At 44.1% G+C, this 25,116-nt stretch overlaps 1 protein-coding gene across 3 annotated transcripts in view; it reads right to left on the bottom strand.

Moving 5' to 3' along the window:
• ryr3 (ryanodine receptor 3) overlaps nt 1-18,519 on the bottom strand; it is a 371,169-nt gene extending 352,650 nt beyond the window's left edge. For 2 of the 3 annotated variants that reach the window (XM_078233296.1, XM_078233297.1), the window contains exon 1: nt 18,313-18,450. In XM_078233296.1, the coding sequence (XP_078089422.1) occupies nt 18,313-18,360 (48 nt within the window). In that variant the 5' untranslated portion in view covers nt 18,361-18,450. Of the gene's footprint in view, nt 1-18,312 lie in introns of all 3 variants that reach the window. The other variant, XM_078233298.1, reaches the window with a different exon arrangement.
• Between the last annotated feature and the right edge of the window lie 6,597 nt (nt 18,520-25,116).

The following is a 25,116-nucleotide window of genomic DNA, read 5'->3' as shown; positions in this document are numbered from 1 at the left end:
ATGGTGTGGACAGCAATGTGCTTAATGACAAGACTCAATGACCCTTAATTTTTTATTTAAATACAGCAGGTAGGCTGTCATTTTTGGCGTCTGCCCAAACAACCCCCCCCTCCCCCCACATTCTATGGGGCAGTGCTCATGGATGTAGACAGGAATTAATTATGGGTAAATTTGACAGAAAAATTGTGACAAAGAAAGTAAGGGGAAGTCAAACACCATTAACCTCATGTGTGACGAGAAGGAAATGCTTTAATGTGTTACACACAGATACGTCTCAAATGTTTCTCAAGTATTTCATGGTCTGATCTCATAATAATTAAGATTACAACCCAGACACATTTTTGTTTGAAAACTTGTATCATCTCCAGTTCATATTCTTCATCAGAATAACGTGTATAACTCACCTATTATCATCTTCAGATTTGCCAATAACTACATGGTGGGACAGGAATTTTCCCCTCCCGCCCGCCATGGGAATCATAGCAGGCTGGACGTGGATCATGGAAGGGTCGATTGAAGTCAGGCAGGATTTTCCAGTCTTGGGGCGAGCGCGGCCAGATAATTCAAATCCAATTTGAGTATGCTGCTCTGGCTGAAGATCCACCATTCACCAGCTCAATTAACCAATTATAATCTTCTAAATTGTGATAGAACCATAGAATCTCCACAGTGCATCAGGAGGCCATTCAGCCCATCAAGTCTGCACTCTCCGAAACAGCACCTTACCTCGGCCGACCACTCACCCTTCCCACCCTATCCCCGTTGCCCCGTGCATTTACCATGGCCAATACACCTAACCTGCACATCTTGGGACACTAAGGGGAAATTTAGCATGGCCGATCCAACTAACCCACAAAGGGTCATCTGGACTCGAAACGTCAGCTCGTTTCTCTCCTTACAGATGCTGCCAGAACTGCTGAGATTTTCCAGTGTTTTCTCTTTTGGTTTCAACTAACCCACACATCTTTGGACTGTGGGAGGAAACCAGAGCACCCAGAAGAAACCCACGCAGACATGGGGAGAACATGCAAACTCCACACAGACAGTCATCCAAGGCCAGAATTGAACCTGGGTTCCTGGCGCTTTAAGGCAGCAATTCTAACCACTGTGCCACCGTGCCACTCTTCTATGGACAGCACATCATTTTTTAAAAATTCACTTTTATGGGACATGATCGTCACTGGCTGGGCCAGCATTTATTGCCCATCCCTAACTTCCCTCCATTTCAGAGGGCACTTGAGAGTCAACCACATTGCTGTGGGTCTGGAGTCACATGTAGGCCAGACCAGGTAAGGATGGCAGATTTCCTTCCCTAAAGGACATTAGATGGGTTTTTTTTAACAACAATCAGCAATGGTTTCATGGTCACCATCGGGCTTTTAATTCCAGAGCTTCATTAAATTCAAATTTCACCATCTGTCATGGCGGGATTTGAACCCATGTCCCCAGATCTTGCTCGAGCTTCTCTGGATTACTAGTCCAGTTGCAACAACACTGCATGATTTCCTTACAATTCGAATGATACATTTCACCTCAATACTGGTAATATTTCTCACGAAATATTCAAACAGGACCATGTATTACATAAACAAACGTCACATCAATTGGGTCACTTTGGAGAGATTTTCATTTAAATTTAATTATTTATATAGAAAGTTAGCTATCCCTGCTAATCAGTGTAATTTAAAGCTTAAAGTTTATTTATTAGTGTCATAAGTAGGCTTGCATTAACACTGCCATGAAGTTACTGTGAAAATCCCACACTCCAGCGCCTGTTCAGGTACACTGAGGGAGAATTTAGCATGGCCAATGCACCTAACCAGCGCGTCTCTCGGACTGTGGGAGGAAACCCACGCAGACACGGGGAGAATGTGCAGACTCCGCACAGACAGTGACCCAAGCCGGGAATCGAACCTGGGTCCCTAGTGCTGTGAGGCAGCAGTGCTAACCGCTGTGCCATCATGTCGCCCGTAATGAGTCCATGCAAGTGAAATTGTGAAGCTATACAACAGGCGACAGTAGAAATGGCATAAAATCAGAGTATCTATGGAAGGGAATTGTTAATTAGCTGAGCAGAAGGTACAATGCAAGGAGGTAAATGAAATTTTCAGTCTCAATGGGATGTAAATGAGAACACAAGAGCTATTATTTTGCATAAAGAAGACGTTTCATTAACTTTAAGCTAACGTCAGCTTCTTTCCAGTTCCGATATTTTGATGGATTACATATGCACAAACTGTAACTTTTCTTTCCCAATAGTATTACTGCAAAAACATTTCTTCTGATTAATTCTGAGTAAAATAAACTGAGTACATTCCACTGCTCTGTAGAATCTGTCAGAAGCTGCTGTCTTCACGATTCATAATAGATAATTTTTATGGAATAATAATTAAAAATGATACGAGAATATTGAATTTAGTATAAGAATGGGCCGCGTCGGCAAAAGCAAATGAACGTTCATGTGAAGTAATGCCTAATGTTACATCAGCAAGGGTCGGTGCCTGAATAATGCTGTCCTTGCTAATCAAACACAACAACAACTTGCATTTATATACAGCATTGCTGATGTAAGGTCTTTGATCACTCCATAGGAACATTATAAAACAAGCTATCGCACTGTGCCACTTAAGGCAATATTACAACCAATGACCAAAACCTGATCAAGGAGCTAGATTTTAAGCAGTAAGGGTAGCATCTTAAAGTAGAAGTGGGAGTTGGAGAGGCAGAACGCTTTAGAGAGCAAATTCCAGAGATTAGGGCCCATGCAGCTCATGGTACAGCTATCAGAGATGCTCAAGAAGCCAGATTCCTTTAAAGTTTATTTATCAGTGTCGCAAGTAGGCTTACATTAACACTGCAATGAAGTTGCTGTGAAAATCCCCCAGTCGCCACACTCTGGTGCCTGTTCGGCTACACGGAGGGAAAATTTAGCATGGCCGATCCACCTAACCAGAGCACCCTTCGGACTGTGGGAGGAAACCGGAGCACCCAGAGAAAACCCGCACAGACACGGGGAGAACGTGCAGACTCCGCACAGGCAGTGACCCAAGCCAGGAATTGAACCCGGGTCTCTAGCGCTGTGAAGCAGCAGTGCTAACCACTGTGCCACAGTGAATTGGGGGAGCTGGAGGGTAGTGAGGCTGGAGGAGATTACAGAGATAGGGAGAGAGGAAGCATTTGAAACCAGGGATGAGAATTTTAAAAGAAACACTGCTTAACCACACACTTGTTAAATTGTTACGACATTTATTACTTGGAAATGTTAATGTTAGATTCCTTTTTTAATGAAAGAAGATTGCTACGGAAAAAAATATTCATAAAATAGATCTGCTGTTTCTGGATTTTAAGTTTAAAATTAAGTTTATTTATTAGTCACAAGTGGGCTTACATTAACACTGCAATGAAGTTACTGTGAAAACCCCCTAGTTGCCACACTCCGGCGCCTGTTCGGGTACACTGAGGGAGAATTTAGCATATAGATATAAAGAGTTTATATATATAAGGGTTTTATATAAAACTTGCTAATTTATGAGAAAAAAATGATGGTAACTGTAACAATGCACTCCAGTCTTCCAGCGTAGTCTTATAGTAACAAAGACTAAGCATTATTTTGCAATGAAGTTATAAATCAATATATTTAATAAGGCTTTCACACAGAGAAGTATACTAATCGAGTCCCAGTCCAAATGCTACTCTGAAATAGGTACTTCTTTAGAAATCCTATCTAGCATGCAGTTAGTGTGTGTCATCACTTTGCTGATGCAGGTGGTGTGTTGGTGCAATGGCCCCAGAAGGCAGATGAGAGCAGGGAGTGCGTTCATCTTGGCAACATCAGCTTTTCTACGTCTAATTTTATACCAGGGAGAACCAAGCTGGAACGCCACATGCTTCCAGAAGAAATCAGCTTCCAAATAAGAGTCACCAGAACATACTCTCACATAAATAACCTTTGACTTCTAACCTTCAAAATACAATGAGTTTTAAATTGGTTAACTTTTAAGGTTCGTTTTACCAATACATTTAAAATGTGGCAACAAATATTATGTTTCCTTCGCAATATTCATATACATTCTCTGACTACGTTTTTAAAAGGCAGCAACTTGCATTTACATAAACACCATTGATGTAATGAGGGCAACAAAATGGAGTGAGATTTGCGGCCTAATTAGTTTTCAGCAAAGTAGCATTGCTCTTTTCCTGCCAAGTGGCTGTCAGTGAGAACAACTGCTGATGTTACTCTCAATTACATTGACGCAGGGAATAACCATACAATGGATGTTCAATCTACACAGAAGCTGCAATATTAGCCAGCTGGCAAAATAAAGGCAGGTGCCGTTTTTTTGTTCTGGTGTTGAAGTGTCAACTATGGCTCAGTGGGTCAGACTCTCACCTCGGAGTCACAGAATTACAAGGTTCAGGTCACACTCCAGAGACTTGACCATTCTAGTGTAGCGCAGAATGAATCCTGCACTGGCTATTGGGTGAGGTATCAAACCTGGCTTTATTTGGTATCCCAGGTGGATGTGATAACCTGGCCACTCTCTACCCGGAACCAACATCACAAAAACGGAATGTCGCTTTATCATCTGATTGCTTTGCACATATTGGTTGTCACCATTCCCCCCATGGTAGCACTTCAACTGTACATCACACTCTGTGTGTTATATACATACAGAGTTCATTCTTTCTTTCTCTCTCTCCTTTTTATTTCTCTTTCTCTCTCTCCCTTTCCTTCATTCTTTTTCTTTCTCTCATTCTCTCTCTCTTTCTTTCTCTCACCCTCTCTTTCTCTCGCCCTCTCTTTCTCTCGCCCTCTCTTTCTCTCTGTATTTCTTTCTCTCTCCCTCTCTTTCTCTCAAGGTGTGCTACCCAAATGCTTGAAATCCCAGCACACATGAACACCAGAAGCTTAAAAACGATAAGAAATCATCGTAATTGAGAATATTACAAAGAGCTACACACTTTCACACCTTTGTGTGTGTTACACAGTAACAGCATTTCAGATTTAAGATTGCTGTCAACAACCACTTAAGCTTTGCTTATCATCACAGCTCCAAAATGTATTACTTCCGCACAGCCCAAGGACCGAGTTATTCTATATGTTCTATATTCGCTATGTCAATACGCTATTAATATTTCAATTCATAAGAAATACCAAGGTGAATTACTGACCTTGTTGAACTAATTGATGCTTTAACCTATTTGGGAAATGTGTAATTGTAAATAGTAAAGACCCTCATGACAATAAATAGTTGATGGTAACCTCATTGAGTAAAGCTGCACTGGCATTTCAGACCCATTTCTGTTTTGTGGTTTCGTCAAAAATACTTAAGATCCAATTGTCAAAGCTACTGAACCATTATAATATTGAATTAATTAAACAACTTGCCACACTTCAAACATATTAAACAGATTATGAATAGTTTTCCTTTGGGCATCAGCCTGTTATGAAATGATTATTACATCTTAAGCTGTAGAATCAATCAACTACCTGCTACAAAGTGATTGAATTTCAATTTGGGAAATAGTGCCCATTAGTTAATGAAAGGGGTATTTGAGATTTAAATTAATTAATATTTGATTCAGCAAATAATGCAATTAGTCCATTATAATTTCTTATTTTAATGCCTGTCTTAGACAGTAAATTAACTATATCTGAGCTACCTTTAAACTATCTGAAATTATTGTACAATGTCATGAGGCAATTATAATAATTTTTCCCATTCATAGAATCATAGAATCCTACAGGGCAGAAGGAGGCCATTCAGCCCATCGATTCTGCACCGACCACAATCCCACCCAGGCCCTATTCCCATAACCCCACATATTTACCCTGTTAATCCCCCCGACACGACGGTTCATTTAGCATGGCCAATCCACCTACCCCGCATGTCTTTGGATTGTGGGAGGAAACCGGAGCACCCAGAGGAAACCCACGCAGACATTGGGAGAATGTGCAAATTGCACACAGACAGTGATCTGAGGCCAGAATTGAACCTGGGTTCCTGGCACTGTGAGGCAGCAGTGCTAACCACTGTGCCACCGTGCCGCACTTTTAAAAAATTATTTCCTTTATTCATTCATGGGACACAGGCGTCTCTGGCTGGCCAGCATTTATTGCCCATCCCTATTGCCCTTGGAGGGCAGTTGAGAGTCAACCACATTGCTGTGGCTCTGGAGTCACATGTAGGCCAGACCAGGTAAGGACGACAGATTTCCTTCCTAAAGGACATTAGTGAACCTGATGGGTTTTTCCAACATTCGACAATGGTTTCCTGATCATCATTAGATTCTTAATTCCTGATATTTTTAATTGAATTTAAATTCCACCATCCGCCGTGATGGGATTCGAGCACGGCTCCCCAGAACATTAGTTCAGTGACCAGATTAATAGTCGAGCAATAAAACCATTAGGCCATCACCTCCCCCACAAATTCACCGGGTGCTCCCACATGTGCGGGTTAGGTGGATTTGCCATGATAAATTGCCCCTTAATGTCAGGGGGATTAGGAGGGTAATTATGTGGGGTTACGGGGATAGGACAGGCCCTGGGTGGGATTGGTGTCAGTGCAGGCTCGATGGGCCAATGGCCTGCTATTGCACTGTCGATTCCGTGATTTTATGTTTTACATACTTTAAATTGGAAAAGAAAAAAGAACCTCATCTTGGCTTTCCCTCTCTAGAAAAACATAAGATATGGCAAGCTCCTTTGCAATTTATGACTTTCTAACAAATTTGCATTGTCAGCAAGAGCAAATTTAAAAACCATAACTACTTGCAACTTTGTTAGAGGGAATGAGAAAAAAATAGCAGCCACAAAACCACCGGTAATAAGGATTGTCCAGAGTTTCACTTGTACTCATGGTGAATGTGCTAAGTAGAAACTCCCCATTCAAACAATTAATTCCGATCAACTGCAAACAAAACCAGAAAATGCTGCGAATACTCACTGAATTGGTTAGCTAACGACCTATTTCTCTCTCTACAGATGCTGCCTGACCTGTTGAGCATTTCCAACATTTTCTGGTTTCATTCCAATTTCTTTAACATTGGCAGTTCCTTGCATTCGTACACTGACCATCAATTCAGTCAGGGCCAACTATTTAAAGAACCTCAGGTGAAAATCAGTTTATTAAAAGCACAGCGATTCACATTGGAGTCCAAAACAAGAAGGCATCCTTTGGACCACAATCTGCAATTCATGTGTCAATGTCTTCAATTTTAGATACGATAGTTAAGGGGCATCTGGACAAATACATGAGTAGGATGGGAATAGAGGGATATGGTCCCCGGAAGGGTAGGGGGCTTTAGTTCAGTTGGGCAGCATGGTCGGTGCAGGCTTGGAAGGCTGAAGGGCCTGTTCCTGTGCTGTAATTTTCTTTATTCTTCATTTCATAGAATCTCTACAGTGCAGAAGGAGGCCATGTGGCCCATCGAGTCTGCACCGACCACAATCCCACCCAGGTCCTATCCCCATAACCCCATGCATTTACCCTAGCTAGCCCCCCCTGACACTAAGGGGCAGTTTAGCACGGCCAATCCACCTAACCTGCACATCTTTCAGACTGTGGGAGGAAACCGGAGCACCCTGAGGAAACCCACGCAGACACGGGGAGAACGTGCAAACTCCACACAGACAGTGACCCAAGCTGGGAATCGAACCCGAGTCTCTGGCGCTGTGAGGCAGCAGTGCTAACCACTGTGCCACCGAGCCACCCCGATTTTCTAGCTGTTTCTCTCTTTACAGTTTAAAAAATATACTTTGCTTTCCTTATGCATTACAGATTGCACTAATTATTTTATTTACCAGCAAGGTCAGTCACTGAGACAGCAATGTCATTAGGCTGTACGTTACTGCATGCAAAATGCTACAGGGATTATATAAGGCACCTGGATTAATCATTTCAGCAATTTTACCAATGCAATCAGGTGATGACTTGCAAAGTATTTAAGCATCTCAATTAGTTAAATGTGTTTGACTGAGATGCAATTGCTTAGAAAACTTATTTACAATCATTTCCATTAATCATTTCAATTTTTCATAAGCTTACAATATTGCTCTAGATCCCTTACAACTCTGTTTTTTCAACTATCAGGATCAATATAATAAGGTGATCCATGTGGTTACTGTATACTGCAGATAACTGACTGAAATTAATCTTAAATAGTCATAGAAATATAATCTGCAATCGATATTTGCCCTGAAGGAGGTCAGCTGAACTCTCATGGTATCTTGAGAAAGATTTATCCCTCACCCAAGATAATTTAGAAGAACAGATTGCCTGGTTATTTAGCTCATTGCCTCTTGTGGGGCCTTTCTCTGCACAGATTGACTACATTGCATCAGTTTAAAGTTTATTTATTAGTGTCACAAGTAGGCTTACATTGACACTGCAATGAAGTTACAGTGAAAATGTGATCACACTCCGGCGCCTGTTCGGGTACACTGAGGAGAATTTAGCACGGCCAATGCACCCTAACCAGCACGTCATTCGGACTGTGGGAGGAAACCAGAGCACCCAGAAGAAACCCATGCAGACAAGGGTAGAACGTGCAGACTCAGCACAGACAGTGACCTAAGCCGGGAATCGAACCAGGTCCCTGGCGCGACAAGGCAGCATTACTAACCACTGTGCCATTAACTACACTTCAAACACTTTGTGATGTTGCATGGCCATGGCAAGTGCTGCATTAACATTTTTTTCTTTATTTCCTTAATGTTTTCATGATAGCCTTTTTAAGTCTGCTGGGAGAATGGGTACATAAAACGAAAGTTTTCAAAGACCTGCGCTTTGGGACAACAGTTCTCAGTAAGAATCTTAGATATTCTATAGGAGCATTGTGCGACACAGACCAGGATTGGGAGAGCGACATTGTGAGCTCAGAGGCAGTGCATGCTTCACACGCCAATTTTATCTGACATTGTTCAGTTTTTTAGTTAGTGACAGCCAGGAAATCATAGTGACTCATGAGCCAGGCCTCATGTCTAACTTATTGATTTGCAATTAAAAGTGGTTTATTACAATCCCTTCAACTGATGCCTGTTTAAGATGATTGTCATCTAAAATGTGAAGCTTTAACTACAATCAGGTTGATTGAAATTGTTTGCGGATTGTTACATTGAAGGAAAGGTGGGGGAGGGGGGGGGTGTGGTGTGTGGAAAGGAAAGAAGGAAAAATAGACTCTTGGCAGAATACAAAATCTCCAAGAAAGAGAGGGTGTCCCCCCAACACCCCCCCCCCCCCCCCCCCCCCCCCAACCCGCCACAGATCAGAGAAGCCTGGTTATGGAGGAAAGGTTCAGAAGAGCATGAAGATGTATGTGCAGTTAAATGCAAAAATTTGGAAATTGCTGTCCGAGATACGTCGCTCCTCTCACAAATGGCATCTGACTCACCATTCAAATAGATTGAAGGGCAATGACAGTTACTGCTTTTTCCACACCTTCCAAATTCATGCCCTCCACCACTTACGAGGAACAAGGATCAGCAGGTGCAACGGGACACCACTACCTGCAAGTTCCCCTCCAATTCACACACCATTCTGACTTGGAACTGCATCACCCGTTTCTTCACTGCTGTCCGGAATTCACTTCCTAACAGCACTGTGGGTGTAAACCTGATAGACTTCAGCAGTTCAGGAAGGTGCTTCATCATCACCTACTCAAGGGAAATTGGAGATGGGTAATAACGTTGGCCCAGCCAGTGACACACACATAATATCAACAAATAATAAAAAATAAATAAAACTTACCTCGTAGCTATGAATGAAACTCAACAGAAAGATAATAAACCTTGCCTGTTCCAGTATAAGTATGCTTTCCTCATCTACTGATGACAAACAATCTCACTGACTCGGAAAATTAACTTTTACAAGTGTGGAGTCTCGTTCCTTCAGCTGCTAATTATTGTTTTTAAAAAAGATTCTTCTTTCTGTTTCTTTTATCTCTCTTAATCCAATCTTTCACTTTCTCTTTTACTTTTGCTGATATGATTTTTAATTCACTTCTCTAACTGAAGGTTCCAGGTTCAGGCGCTGTGCTGATCATCAATACTTCTGTCATCTGATTGTCTAAGGAAATAAACAGTTGATTCCTCTGTTTACACAAGTCCCAGATCATAGAATCCCGACAGTGCAGAAGGAGGTCATTCGGCCCATCGAGTCTGCACCAATCAATCCCACCCAGGCTCTATCCCCATAACCCTGCATATTTACCCTGCTAATCCCCCTGACACAGGGTCAATTTAGCATGGCCAATCAACTTAACCCGCGCATCTTTGGACTGTGGGAGGGAAACCGGAGCACTCGGAGGAAACCCATGCAGACATGGGGAGAATGTACAAACTCCAACAGTGGCCCAAGCTGGGAATTTAACCCGGGTCCCTGGCGCTGTGAGGCAGCAGTGCTAACCACTGTGCTATCGTGCCACCCCTGTATAAATTGCTGCACTTTTTCGATGACTGACAGACATTGTCAAGCAAAAAGCTCATCGAAATTCTACAGTAGAGGTTCAATGAATGGTGACAGGGCAAAGTTCAGCTCTTTTAGGTATGAGGTAAACCCTTATTGACACTGGATTACTTTGAAACACCTTGGGTGGAATTTTACTGGCACGTCCGCCCAAGGTTCGTATGATCCCGCCTGGAGCCAACACAGAATGCAGTTCTCCGAACCGAGCCCATCCCCGGAATCGGGGCGGGTGTGCCGGTAAAATTCCAGCCTTAATCTCCCTTTCCCAGCCTTAGGTTTGTTGATAAACTCCATTAATTATATCTGCTTAAAGTATCTTGTATATTTTTATACTCAATATTGAAATGCTGCTCACTGCAGTCTCACGCTTGTCTAAAATAATGTCTGTTTCTGATTTAGTTACCAGACTTCTCTGATGATTTAGCAAGTAGAATTATTCACTCTTTAGTGCACTAATTCCATGAACTATGGTTGCATAAATGCCAATATAATTTGGACAAGTTAATGAAAGTCAACTCAAGCTGAGTTAGATTATATACCAAATAATGCCCTAGTCAAGGATGATATTTCCCAGACAGTTAGAATCATGGAATAGAATCATAGAAGCCCTAGGCCAGTTGGCTCATCGAGTCTGCACTGACCACAATCCCACCCAGGCCCTATCCCCATAACCCCACATATTTACCCTGCTAGTCCCCCGGATACTGAGGGTTAATTTAACATGGCCATCCAAGTAACCTGCACATCTTTGGACTGTGGGAAGAAACCGGAGCAAATCCACGCAGACACGGGGAGAATGTGCAAACTCCACACAGTTACCCAAGGCCGGAATCAAACCTGGTCCCCTGGTGCTGTGAGGCAGCAGTGCTAACCACTGTGCCAACAAAGGAATTGAAGAGTCAAGAATTCCTCTGGTTCATATTCTAATGTTTGTCAATTTAACGATGACAATATTCACATTCTTGCACCATCATCACAAAACATTGGGCTGGACTCTGTGACTAAAAATAAGGTGAGGCTAACTCCGTTCACAGTTACTTATGTGTAAACTGGAGTTCCAGTGGTGGCACCTGGATGGTTAAATGGATCAATCAGGAAATTGCTGTTTCAGGAGCCCTGAAGCTCCGCAGCAAAAGCATCTCACTGAGAGACTCACCATTCAAATACATGGAGCAGTGTGAAGGTGCTGCACACATCTGGTATATAAACATTAGAATCACCAGATAAAGTTGAGGTTTGCATGTTTCCAGTGCAGGTATTTTTAGAGTTGTGGTAAGTGCTAATAATTGCTAGACAATTTCTGTATAAGACACTATTTAGGCCTCATCTGGAGTACAGCATCCAGTTGATCATAGATCATAGAGCCCCTACAGTACAGAAGGAGGCCATTCGGCCCATTGAGTCTGTACCGACCACATCCCACCCAGACCCTATTCCCATAACCCCACACATTTACCTTGCTAATCCACCTGACACTAGGGTCAATTTGGCCTGGCCAATCAACCTAACCCGCACATCTTTGGGCTGTGGGAGGGAACCGGAGCACCAGGAGGAAACCCACACAGACACGAGGAGAATGTGCAAACTCCACACAGACAATGACCCGAGGCCGCATTTGAACCTGGGACCCTGGTGCGATAAGGCAGCAGTGCTAACCACTGTGCCACCGTGCCACCCAAATCAAAGTGGAGAATGTGGGTCCTGGGCACCATACTTGAGGAAAGATGTGAAGGCACTGGAGAGCGTACAGAGGAGATTCACGATAATGATTGTCGGGATGAAGGGCTGTAGCTATGAGGATAGATTGGAGAAGTTGAACCTGTTTTTCTTGGAGAAAAGAAGGTTGAGAGATGACTTGCTGGAGGGTATCCTAGATCCTGAGGGGTGTGGGCAGGGTAAACAGTGAGAAACTCCCCACTCAAGACAGCATCAAAAACTAAAGGGCACAGATTCAAAATCATGGGCAAAAGGAGTCAAAGTGATGTGAGGAAAAAGAAAGCTCATGCAGAGGGTGTTTGGAGTTTGGGGCGAACTCACTGGGAGGGTGATGGAGACAAGTTTGATCGAGGTATTCAAAAGACAACTGGATTGCTGTCTAAAAAAAAAGGAGGTGCAAGGTTTTGGGATAAAACGGGGGAGGGGGACTGGGGTAGAATGCTCTATCAGAGAGCATTCATTGGGCTGAACGGCCCCCTTCTGCACTATAAAGATTTTGTGAATTGGCTCTGAAAGCTGACAAATATGGGGTTCTATTCCTTCATATCTTCATTATTTTTGGAGATGGGATAAAATTAAATTTAAATAATTTTTTGAACTTTTAAAAAATTTCCATCCCTTTAATCTCTTTTGCTCTTATTTCCTTTTCTATTTAGCTTTCTGTACCCTCTGCCATCCTTACCTGTATGTGACTCCAGATCCACACCATACGTGGTTGAATCTTAACAGCCCTCTGAAATGACTGGGTAAGCCATTCAATTGAAGGGCAATTAGGGGTGGGCAACAAGTCCCTTACCAATGATGCCCACGTCCCCTCAAAGTGTGAAAAAAGAATCTGTGCCACTGTGGTACTTAAAGCGAGGAGGCGATGTAGTGGTACTATCGCTGGACAATTAACCCAGAAACTCAGCTAATATTCTGGGTATACAGGTTCAAATCCCGCCACGATAGATGGTGGAGTCTGAATTCAATAAAAAATATCTGGAATTAAGAATCTATTGATGACCATGAAACCATTGTCGGTTGTCAGAAAAACCCATTTGGTTCAAAGACAAACAAAGAACAAAGAAAATTGCAGCACAGGAACAGGCCCTTCGGCCCTCCAAGCCTGCACCGACAATGTTGCCCGACTGAACTAAAACCCCCTACCCTTCCGGGGACCATATCCCTCGATTCCCATCCTATTCATGTAAATTTCCAGATGCCTCTTAAAATTCACTATCGTATCTGCTTCCAATACCTCCCCCGGCAACGAGTTCCAGGCACCCACCACCCACTAATGTTCTTTAGGTAAGGAAATCTGCTGTCCTTACCTGGTCAGGCCTACATGTGACTTCAGAGCCACAGCAATGTGGTTAACTCGTAACTGCCCTCAGGCAAATAGGGATGGGCAATAAATGCTGGTCACGCATTCCCACGAATGAATTAAAAAATCTGCCCCTTTGTTAAGGTCATTAACAAGAAGTACAAAAATGTTCTTTCAAATGGACTGTACAGTTGCAGAATGTAGCAGGAGTTGTAAACTCAACTAAACTCAATTTTCACTAATGAAGGCATTTTTGAAGTGATAGAAACTCTCTGATCACCATCTCCTTTGTGCCCACATTGTGAATAAGTAAATTTTGCAACTGCTTCTCATATAGTAACAGTTTCATTCAGGACAAGACTATTGGTCTATCGTACACATGTTCTACAGAAAAAAAAACTTGAGTAAAACAGCAATTTAATTGTAGGTTTATGGTCTTTATTAAGTGAATTTGAACTTCTGGGACTGAGAACGCAACTGGTTGAACTCTTGTTAAAGCACGCCAGTGCTAAACATTGGAAATAACAAGAAAAGATTTTTTTTAAGTTGGAGAAATCCATATGAAGTGTTCTTGAAGTAAAACGTTCAAAAGTGAAAAGAAATTCACATTGTGAGAATGAGGGTGGAATTTTCCCGTCCCCCCTGCTGCGGGAATCGAAACAGGCAAGATGTAAATGTTGGCGGACCTTTGAAAGGTCTATTGACCTCGGATGGGAATTTCTGGTCTTGAGACACACACCGGAAAATCCCCACCCCGGAAAATTTGAAATCAGCTTTTTAAAAGATCTGAAATAAAAACTGGTAATAATGAACAACAGGAGGTCCTGTGGCACAGAGGGTAGAGTCCCTGTCACTGAGGCAGGAGCTCCCAGTTCCAGTCTCACCCCAGGACTTGATGTCCTGGGAAGGTGCGTTCAGAACGCGGTCAAACCTCAAACCTGTTGAGTATCTTTCTGCAAATCCTTCCAACGCACACTGATGGCAGGCGGTGAGAGTGGGAGCCATGTGATGGAAGGAAAAATGGAGCCTTCACCATCACTACCCATAGCTCCAGGATACAACATACATGTAAAAGTGTCACGGCAACTCAAACTCTCTGAGTGAACTGTAACATCACCGTCACCAATGATGAAGCTGTTCGAATGTGACAAGGAATATAACTATTTCACTCATGTCCTTACAGAGAAATAAAACCCATTGTTCCCACTTGGCTGGTGACTCTAGCCCTCCAACAATATGTTTGACTCCTAACTAGGGGTGGGGGTGGTTTAAGCAAGTTGCATGTTTACCACCCCTTCTTCAGGGCAATTGAAGTTGGCCAATAATTTGTCAATGACAACCAAATCTTGAAAAAAAGAGGTTAAAATCTCTAGTAATGCTCCCACCTTCCCATGGGGCAGCACAGTAGCAAGCACTGCTGTCTCTTAGTGCCAGGGACCCAGGTTCGATTCCCATCTTGGGTCACTGTGTGTGTGGAGTTTATACATTCTCCCCATGTCTGTGTGGATTTCCTCCAGTCTCCTCCAACAGTCCAAAAGACGTGCTGGTTAGGTGCATTGTCCATGCTAAATTCTCCCTCAGCATACCCAAACAAGCGCTGGAGTGTGGCGACTAGGGGATTTTCACAATGACTTCATTGCAGTGTTAATGTAAGCCTACTTGTGACACTAATAAATAAATTTAAACTTAAAATCTTTTAGGTCTCAATTTTTGTATATCTAAGAATTGACGGTGAAATTGTGTCTTCCAAAAGGTATTACTGAGAAAAGTGTGTGTGTGTTTTTATATTCATTCATGGGATGTGGGCGTTGCCGGCATTTATTGCCCATCAGGGGGCAATTTAAGAGTCAACCACATTACTGTGGGTCTGGAGTCACTGTGGTAGGCCAAACCAGGTAAGGATGGCAGATTTCCTTTCCTAAAGGGACATTAGTGAACCATGTGGAGTTTATATAACAATTGATAATGGTTAGACTTTTTAAAATTCCAGATTATTATTGAATTCAAATTTAATCATCTGCCTTGGTGGGATTCAAATTAAAGCATTATCCAGTGTCTCTAGGTTACTTGTCCATTTTCTAATTGGAGGTCGGTCACCAGTGGTGTGCCCCAGGGATCTGTTCTGGGACTCTTGCTGTTTGTCATTTTCATAAATGACCTGGATGAGGAAGTGGAGGGGTGGGTTGGTAAGTTTGCCGACGACACGAAGGTTGGTGGGGTTGTGGATAGTCTGGAGGGATGTCAGAAGTTACAGAGGGACATAAATAGGATGCAAGACTGGGCGGAGAAGTGGCAGATGGACTTCAACCCAGATAAATGCGTAGTGGTCCATTTTGGCAGGTCAAATGGGATGAAGGAGTACAATATAAAGGGAAAGACTCTTAGTACTATGGAGGATCAGAAGGACCTTGGGGTCCGGGTCCATAGGACTCTAAAATCGGCCCCGCAGGTGGAGGAGGTAGTTAAGAAGGCGTATGGTGTGCTGGCCTTTATCAATCGAGGGATTGAGTTTAGGAGTCTGGGGATAATGATGCAGCTATATAAGACCCTCGTCAGACCCCACTTGGAGTACTGTGCTCAGTTCTGGTCGCCTCATTACAGGAAGGATGTGGAAAAGATTGAAAGGGTGGAGAGGAGATTTACAAGGATGTTGCCTGGATTGAGTGGCATGCCTTATGAGGATAGGCTGAGGGAGCTCGGTCTTTTCTCCTTGGAGAGACGTAGGATGAGAGGAGACCTAATAGAGGTATATAAGATGTTGAGAGGCATAGATCGGGTGGACTCTCAGAGGCTTTTTCCCAGGGTGGAAATGGCTGCTACGAGAGGACACAGGTTTAAGATGCTGGGGGGTAGGTACAAGGGAAATGTTAAGGGTAAGTTTTTCACACAGAGGGTGGTGGGCGAGTGGAATCGGCTGCTGTCAGTGGTGGTGGAGGCAAACTCAATAGGGTCTTTTAAGAGACTCCTGGATGAGTACATGGGACTTAATAGGATGGAGGGTTATAGGTAGGCCTATGTTCGGCACAACTTGTGGGGCCGAAGGGCCTGTTTTTGTGCTGTAGCTTTCTATGTTTCTATGTTTCTATGATCTATAGGGCGACACGGAGGAACAGTGGTTAGCTCAGCTGTCTCATGGCCTCAGGGACCTGGGTTCAATTCCGGCCTTGAGTCACTGTCTGTGTGGAGTTTGCCCGTTTTCCCTGTGTCTGTGTGGATTTCCTCCAGGTGCTCCGGTTTCCTCCCACAGGTTAGGTGAATTAGCCATGCTAAATTGCCGCTTAGTGTGCCAAGGTTTGTGGGATAAGTATGTGGGGTTATGAAGGTAGGAGTGGGGGGGGGGCAAGCCTGAGTATGATGCCTTTTTAAAGTTTATTTATTAGTGTCACAAGTAAGCTTACATTAACACTGCAATGAAGTTACTGTGAAAATCCCCTAGTCGCCACACTCTGGTGCCTGTTCGGGTACACTGAGGGAGAATTTAGCATGGCCAATGCACCCTAACCAGCACATCTTTTGGACTGTGGGAGGAAACCGGAGCCCCCGGAGGAAACCCACGCAGACACGGGGAGAACATGCAAACTCCACACAGACAGTGACCCAAGCCGAGAATCGAACCCAAGCTCTGGCACTGAGAGGCAGCGGTGCTAACCACTGTGCCACCGTGCCGCCCCATGGGAAGGTGATGTTAGTAGGTTAGTAGAGATTTTAATCCCAAGTTCTTTTTGGCGCTGTGAGGCAGCAGTGCTAACCACTGTGCCACCCTGCCACCACATTTCTATCGGAGAGTCGGTGTGGACTCGATGGGCCGAATGGCCTCCTTCTGCACTGTAGGGATTCTATGATTCCCATTATGTAACCGTCTCCCCAGATGAAAATGTGTGGGGGGTACAGTTTAGAAGTTCTGACGGGGGGTAGAGGTAAAATTCTATTCAAGTCCCCTCTTGCCAAATGGAAATCACATCAAGACGTTCATATTTCGTGCAAGCAAAGCATTCAGGACAACACGAGTCCACGGCGATGGGCAGGCAATGGCCGGAGTTACTCTCCCCGGGGGCAGGAGGAGATGTAATGCACCTGTTGGGAGAGTGTGTGCCTTGCCAGCTTGGATCAGTTACAGTCCAAGCCCGGGCAGCACATTCCCCACATACACCAGTGTCACCTCTCTAAAAATAGGCAGGGCCACACTGTGAGCTGCTGGAGCCTGGGAGCTGTGAACTCGCCTTTCGCCCGGGGAAAGCCCACTCGCTGCCCGAGGACATTCAGTTTGTGTAAGAGTTAGTATGAATTGGTCTTGACAGCTCTCCTTTCGGGAAGCCCTGCTATCCCTGCAGATGTTATCATCACCGTCCACTGGTTAGCACTTCCAACTTGCCCTGTGCTCCATGTATTAATCCAAAAATAAACTCCACCTTTTCTTTTAATTAAATCAGTTAGGTGACAAACTTTAGGCTGGTGTTACCCACGGTGTGGGGCTGCTGCAGGAATTTTGCTAAATTCATTTCTGAACGCCTGGGGCATGCAGAACAGGACATTTCTTTTTAAAGTTCAAAGCGTAACTGTAGCTAATTTGGGATTTCTTGCGTGTTGCAATATAGCATAAACGGTGGCCACAAATTGCTACACCGTAGGAAGAAGTTCAGGGATGGAATTAAACCCTAAAAGCTGGTGGGATGTGGAACACTTTCTCTCTCCGTGACACACTGTTCTTGCACACAGTCCGGGGAAGCTACACTGCTTTCACAACATCAGATATACAAAAATAAAACAACCTCCCCCTCTCTGAAACAGCTCAGAGTAATATTCCGCATAGTTAGTACTCACAGTCCGGAGGAACTGGATTTCATCTTCTCCCTCACCCCCTTCAGCCATGGCTTGGTGAAGGAGCCGGCCCCGCTCACACACTGGACCCTTCGCCCCTCTGCTATCAGCTCGGCTGCGATTTCACAATAGAGCGATCCATGCACACCCCCTTATAGGGGAGGCTTCACACACACACACACACACACAGAGCTCTCATCTGTCAATCACACTGCCCCTGCCCTTCCATGGCCAGCACAACACTCTCCCTCCGTGTTGATTCTTTCACATCGAGGGAGAAGTTGTTCAAATATTGAATCCTGAATCCGTTCCCCTAATTAACTGTGGAGAAATGTAACATTAGAGATGACACTGCTTTTAGCTGCTATTTGTTATAGTCAGCTCAAAGACAGTTTGCTTGTGATATTGATCCGTTATCAGTCACTGAATCATAGAATCCCTACAGTGCAGAAGGAGGTCATTCGGCCCATTGAGCCTGCACCAACAACAGTCCCATCCTATCCCCATAACCCCACATATTTACCCTACTAATCCCTCCCCTCACCCTCGAAACTAGGCTCAATTTAACATGGTCAATCAACCTAACCCACACATCTTTGGACTGCGAGAGAAAACCGGAGCACCCGGAAGAAACCCATGCAGACATGGGGAGAATGTGCAGACTCCACACACACACAGTGACCCAAGCCGGGAATCGAACCCGGGTCCCTGGTGCTGGAGGCAGCAGTGCTAACCACTGTGCCACCGTGCTGTCCCAACAAAGTCGATCCACTTTTACATATTTTGTTCCATCGTGGGATGCGGGTGTCGCTGGCTAGACCAGCATTTATTGCCCATCCCTAATTGCCCCTTCAGCAGTTGGTGGGAGCCACCTTATTGAACTATGTGGTGTAGGTGCACCCACAGTGCTGTTAGAGATCTTGACCCAGCGACAGCGAAGGAACAGGGATATGGTTTCAGCCCCAGATGGTGTGTGAATTGGAGGGGAACTTGCAAGTAGTGGTGTTCCCAGATGTTTGTTGTCCTTGCCCCTTCTAGGTGGGTGAGGAGGTTATGGGTTTGAAGGTGCTGTCGAAGGAGTTGTGGTGCATTCCTGCAGTGCATCTTGTATATGATACATAGAATTGTAGAATCCTTCAGTGCAGAAGGAGGCGATTTGGCCCATCAAATCTGCACTGACTCTCCGAAAGAGCACCCCATCCGGCCCAATCCCCGCCCTATCTCTGTAGCTGGCACTATGCGCTGGTCCTGGGGTCAGGTGGGGAGTGACTGGTTAAGGTGCCACTCAAGCGGGCTGCTATTTACTGAATGGTGTTGTGCTTATTGAGTCTTGTTGGAGCTGCACTCACCGAGGCACGTGAAGAATATTTCGTCACACTCTTGACTTGTACCTCATAGATGGTGGACTGACTTTGTTTATTTATATATTTATTTATTAGTGTCATAAATAGTTTATCTATTTATTAGTCACAAGTAGGCTTACATTAACACTGCAATGAAGTTACTGTGAAAATCCCCTAGTCGCCACACTCCGGCGCCTGGTCGGGTGCTCTGAGGGAGAATTTAACATGGTCACTGCACCTGACCAGCACATCTTTCGCACTGTGGGAGGAAACTGGAGCACCCAGAGGAAACCCACGCAGATACGGGGAGAACGTGCAGACTCCGCACAGACAGTGACCCAAGCCAGAAATTGAACCTGAGCCCCTGGCGCTGTGAGGCAGCAGTGCTAACCACTGTGCCGCACAGTTCACCATTCTGGGTTTGATTAAATGGGACTATATTTGCTGCCCATTTTTTTCCATTTATCATACCAGTTATCCTTTTCATCTCTGAGAAAGTTGACTGACTGATGTCAGATATTGGTAATGAGGCAGTCATTCATGGAATAAAGACTCCTGAAGTGGTTGAAGATCCGTAAAAAGTGATTGGCACAAAACAATACAATTGCAGTGTTATCCTACAGGGATCTATGTGCACTCCCCGCCATCCCCCGGTTCTTTGCTACAAAGATGGGTACTGAAGCTCACAACAGACTCACAGGCAGATTAGCTTCTGCTGGAACAGCTGATTGAGTAGCTGGTTTTTGCTGGCTCATAGTTCTGTCCATTCCCACTGCAGTTCAGGTGATTTTCTGGCTACAAATAAAGCATTTTGTGTTCATGTGTTAACCTGACATTAAGAAATCAATACTGATCTTTGATGGATCCTGAACAATCCTGTCAGATAGCCTTCATAAGACAACAAACGATTGGCAGTTTCATAATCAAATTATTAATTATTATTCCTGATTATTCAAAGTAACTATCTGGGTAGATCAAAATTCCCTTAGGACTACTTAATTGGAGTTTGTTTCTCCTATTCAGTTAATGCAGAGTTAGCACAGAGTTAGCTCAGAAGACTAAGGAAATTTGGCATGTCAGCTACGACTCTCACTAACTTTTACAGATGCACCATAGAAAGCATTCTTTCTGGTTGTATCACAGCTTGGTATGGGCTCCTGCTCTGCCCAAGACCGCAAGAGAAATAAAGGGTCGTGAATGAAACCCAGTCCATCACACAAACCAGCCTCCCATGCATTGACTCTGTCTACACTTCCTCCTGCCTTGGGAAAGCAGCCAGCATAATTAGGGACCCCAAGCACTCCGGCCATTCTCTCTTCCACCTTCTTCCATTGGGAAAAAGATACAAAAGTCTGAGGTCACATACCAACCGACTCAAGAACAGCTTCTTCCCTGCTGCTGTCAGACTTTTGAATGGACTTACCTTGCATTAAGTTGATCTTTCTCTCCACCCTAGCAATGACTGTAACACTACATTCTGCACTGTCTCATTTCCTTCTCTATGAATGGTATGCCTTGTCTTTATAGCGCGCAAGAAACAATACTTTTCACTGTATGTTAGTACATGTGACAATAATAAATCAAATCAAATCATAATCTTGCTGCTGACAGTCCTGTAGAGCAGGGTTTTTCCAAGTGGGGGTTGTGACCCATGCGTGGGCTGTGGGGATGTTGAAACTGGGTCGCTGGGTATCCTGTTTAGAAAACGTGGAATGCTCAGTGATCCTGTTCAAATTATTGCAAGATGTGTTTAAAACTGGGCGAGATGTTCTCTTATCCTGAAGGAAAGAAAATTGGGATATTCTGTTTATAGCGTGCAATTTATAGGAGGCGGTTTGACAATGAGGATCTCCCGACTCAGACGATGACAGAGCCAGCGAGATGAGGAAAAGCTCAGTTTTGCCAGATACAATTCAAGTGATGTGCACTTTATGAAAGGAAAAGGTAAGAAGTTGTATTTTTTAATGTGCAGTACATCCAGTTTAGCTCGTGACTGTAGCAGCAGTACTGCAGCTGGCCTGGTCAGTGGGTCACGAGGAGCGACCATTTTGTAAACGTGGGTCACCGAAAAAAAAATTTGAAAACCGCTGCCATGGAGGTGCCCCTCCAACCAGAGTAAGTGGCATAACGTGCATCTTTCTGGTCATGCCCAGGAGTAAATGACCAACTTTACCCACAAAGGTTGTAAGCAGGGCTGCAAACAAAACAAATGTATTCACATTATTCATTCGGGTTTGCTTATCAAAGATAAAAACAGAAAGTGCTGGAAAAACTCAGCAAGTCCGGTAGCTTCTGTGGAGAGAGAATCAGCCTCCCATCCATTGACTCTGTCTACGCTTCCTGCTGTCTCAGCAAAGCAGCCAGCATAATCAAGGACCCCATACATCCCGGACGGTCTCTCTTCCACCTTCTTCCATCGGGAAAAAGATACAAAAGTCTGAGGTCACGTACCAACTGACACAAGAACAGCTTCTTCCCTGCTGCCGTCAGACTTTTGAATGGACTTACCTCACATTAAGTTGATCTTTCTCTACACCCTAGCTATGACTGTAACACTACATTCTGCACTCTCTCCTTTCCTTCTCGATGAATGGTATGCTTTGTCTGTATAGCGCGCAAGAAACAATACTTTTCACTGTCTACTAACACATGTGACAATAATTAAATCAAATCAAATCTAATCAAATCAGAGTTATGCGCCGGAACTCTACCACCTCACCCAGCACGGAATCGGCATTGGGCGAGGATCCGACAACGGAAATCTCCATTGTCCTCAGGCGGGAATTTCCAGTCTCGCCCGAGCAAGGCCATAAAATCCTGCCCAAGGTCTCAGGTCGAACTTGGTTCTTCTACAGTCATGTTCAGTCTCCACAACTTCTTAGTGTTTTGTCTATATTGCATTTCTCAATTTGAGACAATTCATGCAACACAGTGAAGCAAGCAAGCTTCATTGTACATTTGGAGTGTTTACTGATGACACTGAGTATCAAAATTCAGAGAGGGCCCTAATACCCTGTTCTGACGTCATTATTACTGAGTGCAAACTTTCAGCAAAACTATAGGTCTAAAGGAAAATTAATAATCTTTTCTGCTGAGAATGAAACACTTTGGATGTGGCTGATTTTGTCACAATGTTTTCATCAAATTTCAGTTGACCACGGAATTAAAGGATGAGAAAGAGGGGTTTGACTTCTATTAACTAGAAGCTTTATACCTGGAAATGTCCTTAAAGAAACCAACAGCAGAACCATTTCTTCACCTAGGACAAAGATTTCCTTTAAGCATCACCGTAAACCTCTTCTCGATAAATACATTTTATACTTACCGTAAGAAACTACAAAAGGTGGTGAATGTAGCCCAGTCCCTCACGCAAACCAGCCTCCCATCCATTGATTCCGTCCACACCTCCCGCTGCCTCAGAAAAGCAACCAGCATAATTAAGGATCCCACACACCCCAGACATTCTCTCTTCCACTTTCTTCGTCAAAAGTCTGAGGTCACGTACCAATCGACTCAAGGACAGCTTCTTCCCTGCTGCCAGACTTTTGAATGGACCTACCATATATTAAGCTGATCTTTCTCTACACCCTAGCTATGAGTGTAATACTACATTCTGCACCCTCTCAGTTCCTTCTCTCCTATGCAGCATGGTAGCACAGTGGTGCCTCACACCTGGGTTTGATTCCAGGCTTGGGTCACTGTCTGTGTGGAGTTTGCATATTCTCCCCGTGTCTGCATGGGTTTCCTCCGGGAGCTCCGGTTTCCTTCCACATTCTGAAAGACGTGCTGGTTAGATGCATTGACCTGAACAGGTGCCGAATTGTGGCGACTAGGGGAATTTCACAGTAACTTCATTGCAGTGTTAATGTAAGCCTTACCTGTGACTAATAAACAATAAACTTTATAAACTATTCTATGAACAGTATGCTTTGTCTGTATAGCACCCAAGAAACAATACTTTTCACTATATACCAATACATGTGACAATAATAAATCAAAATTTACAAGTTTCCTACATTGGATATCTTATCTCACAATTTCCCCAGGAATGGGTTCCTCCTTTAATTAGATTGTTATATTTGTTGATAAACTGGCTTCCAGAAGGAGGATGTATCTTATTGTTAACACAGGAGGTGGGATCAGTTCTCTGCAGCATGTTCTGTTTTGAGATATAGTCATAATTCTAAATTCATGTTTATACAATTGGAAACAGGCCTGGGTACCATTATAATTCTCATTTAAGTAGTATTCGATTTTAACTTAATGTACCACCAGCAATGAAGACAATAAGGCAAAACTTAATTTTATTAATAAGGCCCTTTGACACTCTTTGACACACATCCTAACTAGTGTCTGGCTAGTTTTACAAATATGAAGTTTGTAAGATTGTTGGACTTGGCACTGTCTCTTTAATTGATGGTGGAATGAAGGGGGCCATATTTGTGATCTGCCCTAAATTCTGCCTGACAACAAGTTTGGAGGGCTTGGTTGCTCAAGGTTAAAGGTTGACTTACTTGGAAGAAGGTGTGAGATATTCACACCTGTAAATAATGACCAGGGCAGCTGTGCTGACGGTGGACAGATTACGCCTCCGTGGCCTGAATTTTTTGAGAACACGTTCCCCACCAACTCTGACAGGCTTGCTGCCATTTTACCATCAGACCAGCATTGTTTGGCAGCAGGTGGGACCTCCCACCTCATTTGGACAGAAGTCCAGCCTTGGCGAGACATCAGCCAATCAAGTTGGCTGGCAGCTCTCGAGGCCCTCCTGGCAGGGCGCTGCAGTGGCCGGAAGAGGCACTGCAGTGACGAGGCTGGGACAAAGTATTGGGGCATGGAGGTCAGGTAAGTGGTAAGGGTGCCAGAGAGGTGAGAATATAGGACAACTGGGGAGGGGATGGGTGCAATCGGGGTCCTGGTTTTATACCAGCGGGTGGAGAGGGAGGTCCAGATGGGCTTCTGATGGAGTTGCCCCCCTTCCTTCCTTCCCTAGATTTAGGTAGTTAAATTTTTATATTCCTTCCCCCACGCGCCCCCCCATCCCCCCCCCCCCCCCCCGCCGCCTCCCCTCACCACTTCCAATCTGTCATCTGCCTGCTTAAGGGCCTTCATTGGGTAAGGATGGGCAGAATCCTCTGAGGCACGTTTGTCCCACCAGAAGATCTAGGTCAGGGCGGCATGTTCCTGGAAGGAATACCCTCTATATAATCTTATTTATTTCTCTGATTAGTCTGATTAGTCTGGTCTGATTAGTAAGTTTGCGGACGACACAAAGATTGCTGGAGTTGTGGATAGTGATGAACATTGTCAGAGAATACAGCAGGATGTAGATAGGCTGGAAAATTGGGCGGAGAAATGGTAGATGGAATTTAATCCAGATAAATATGAAGTGATGCATTTTGGTAGATCTAATGCGGGGGGAGCTGTACAATAAATGGCAGAACCATCAAGAGTATGGACACAC

Source organism: Mustelus asterias, chromosome 18, assembly GCF_964213995.1.
Source record: "Mustelus asterias chromosome 18, sMusAst1.hap1.1, whole genome shotgun sequence".
In the NCBI taxonomy this organism is placed as follows: Eukaryota; Metazoa; Chordata; class Chondrichthyes; order Carcharhiniformes; family Triakidae; genus Mustelus; species Mustelus asterias.
Note: the sequence above shows the minus strand (reverse complement) of the source record. Positions and strands in the feature narration are given on the sequence as shown.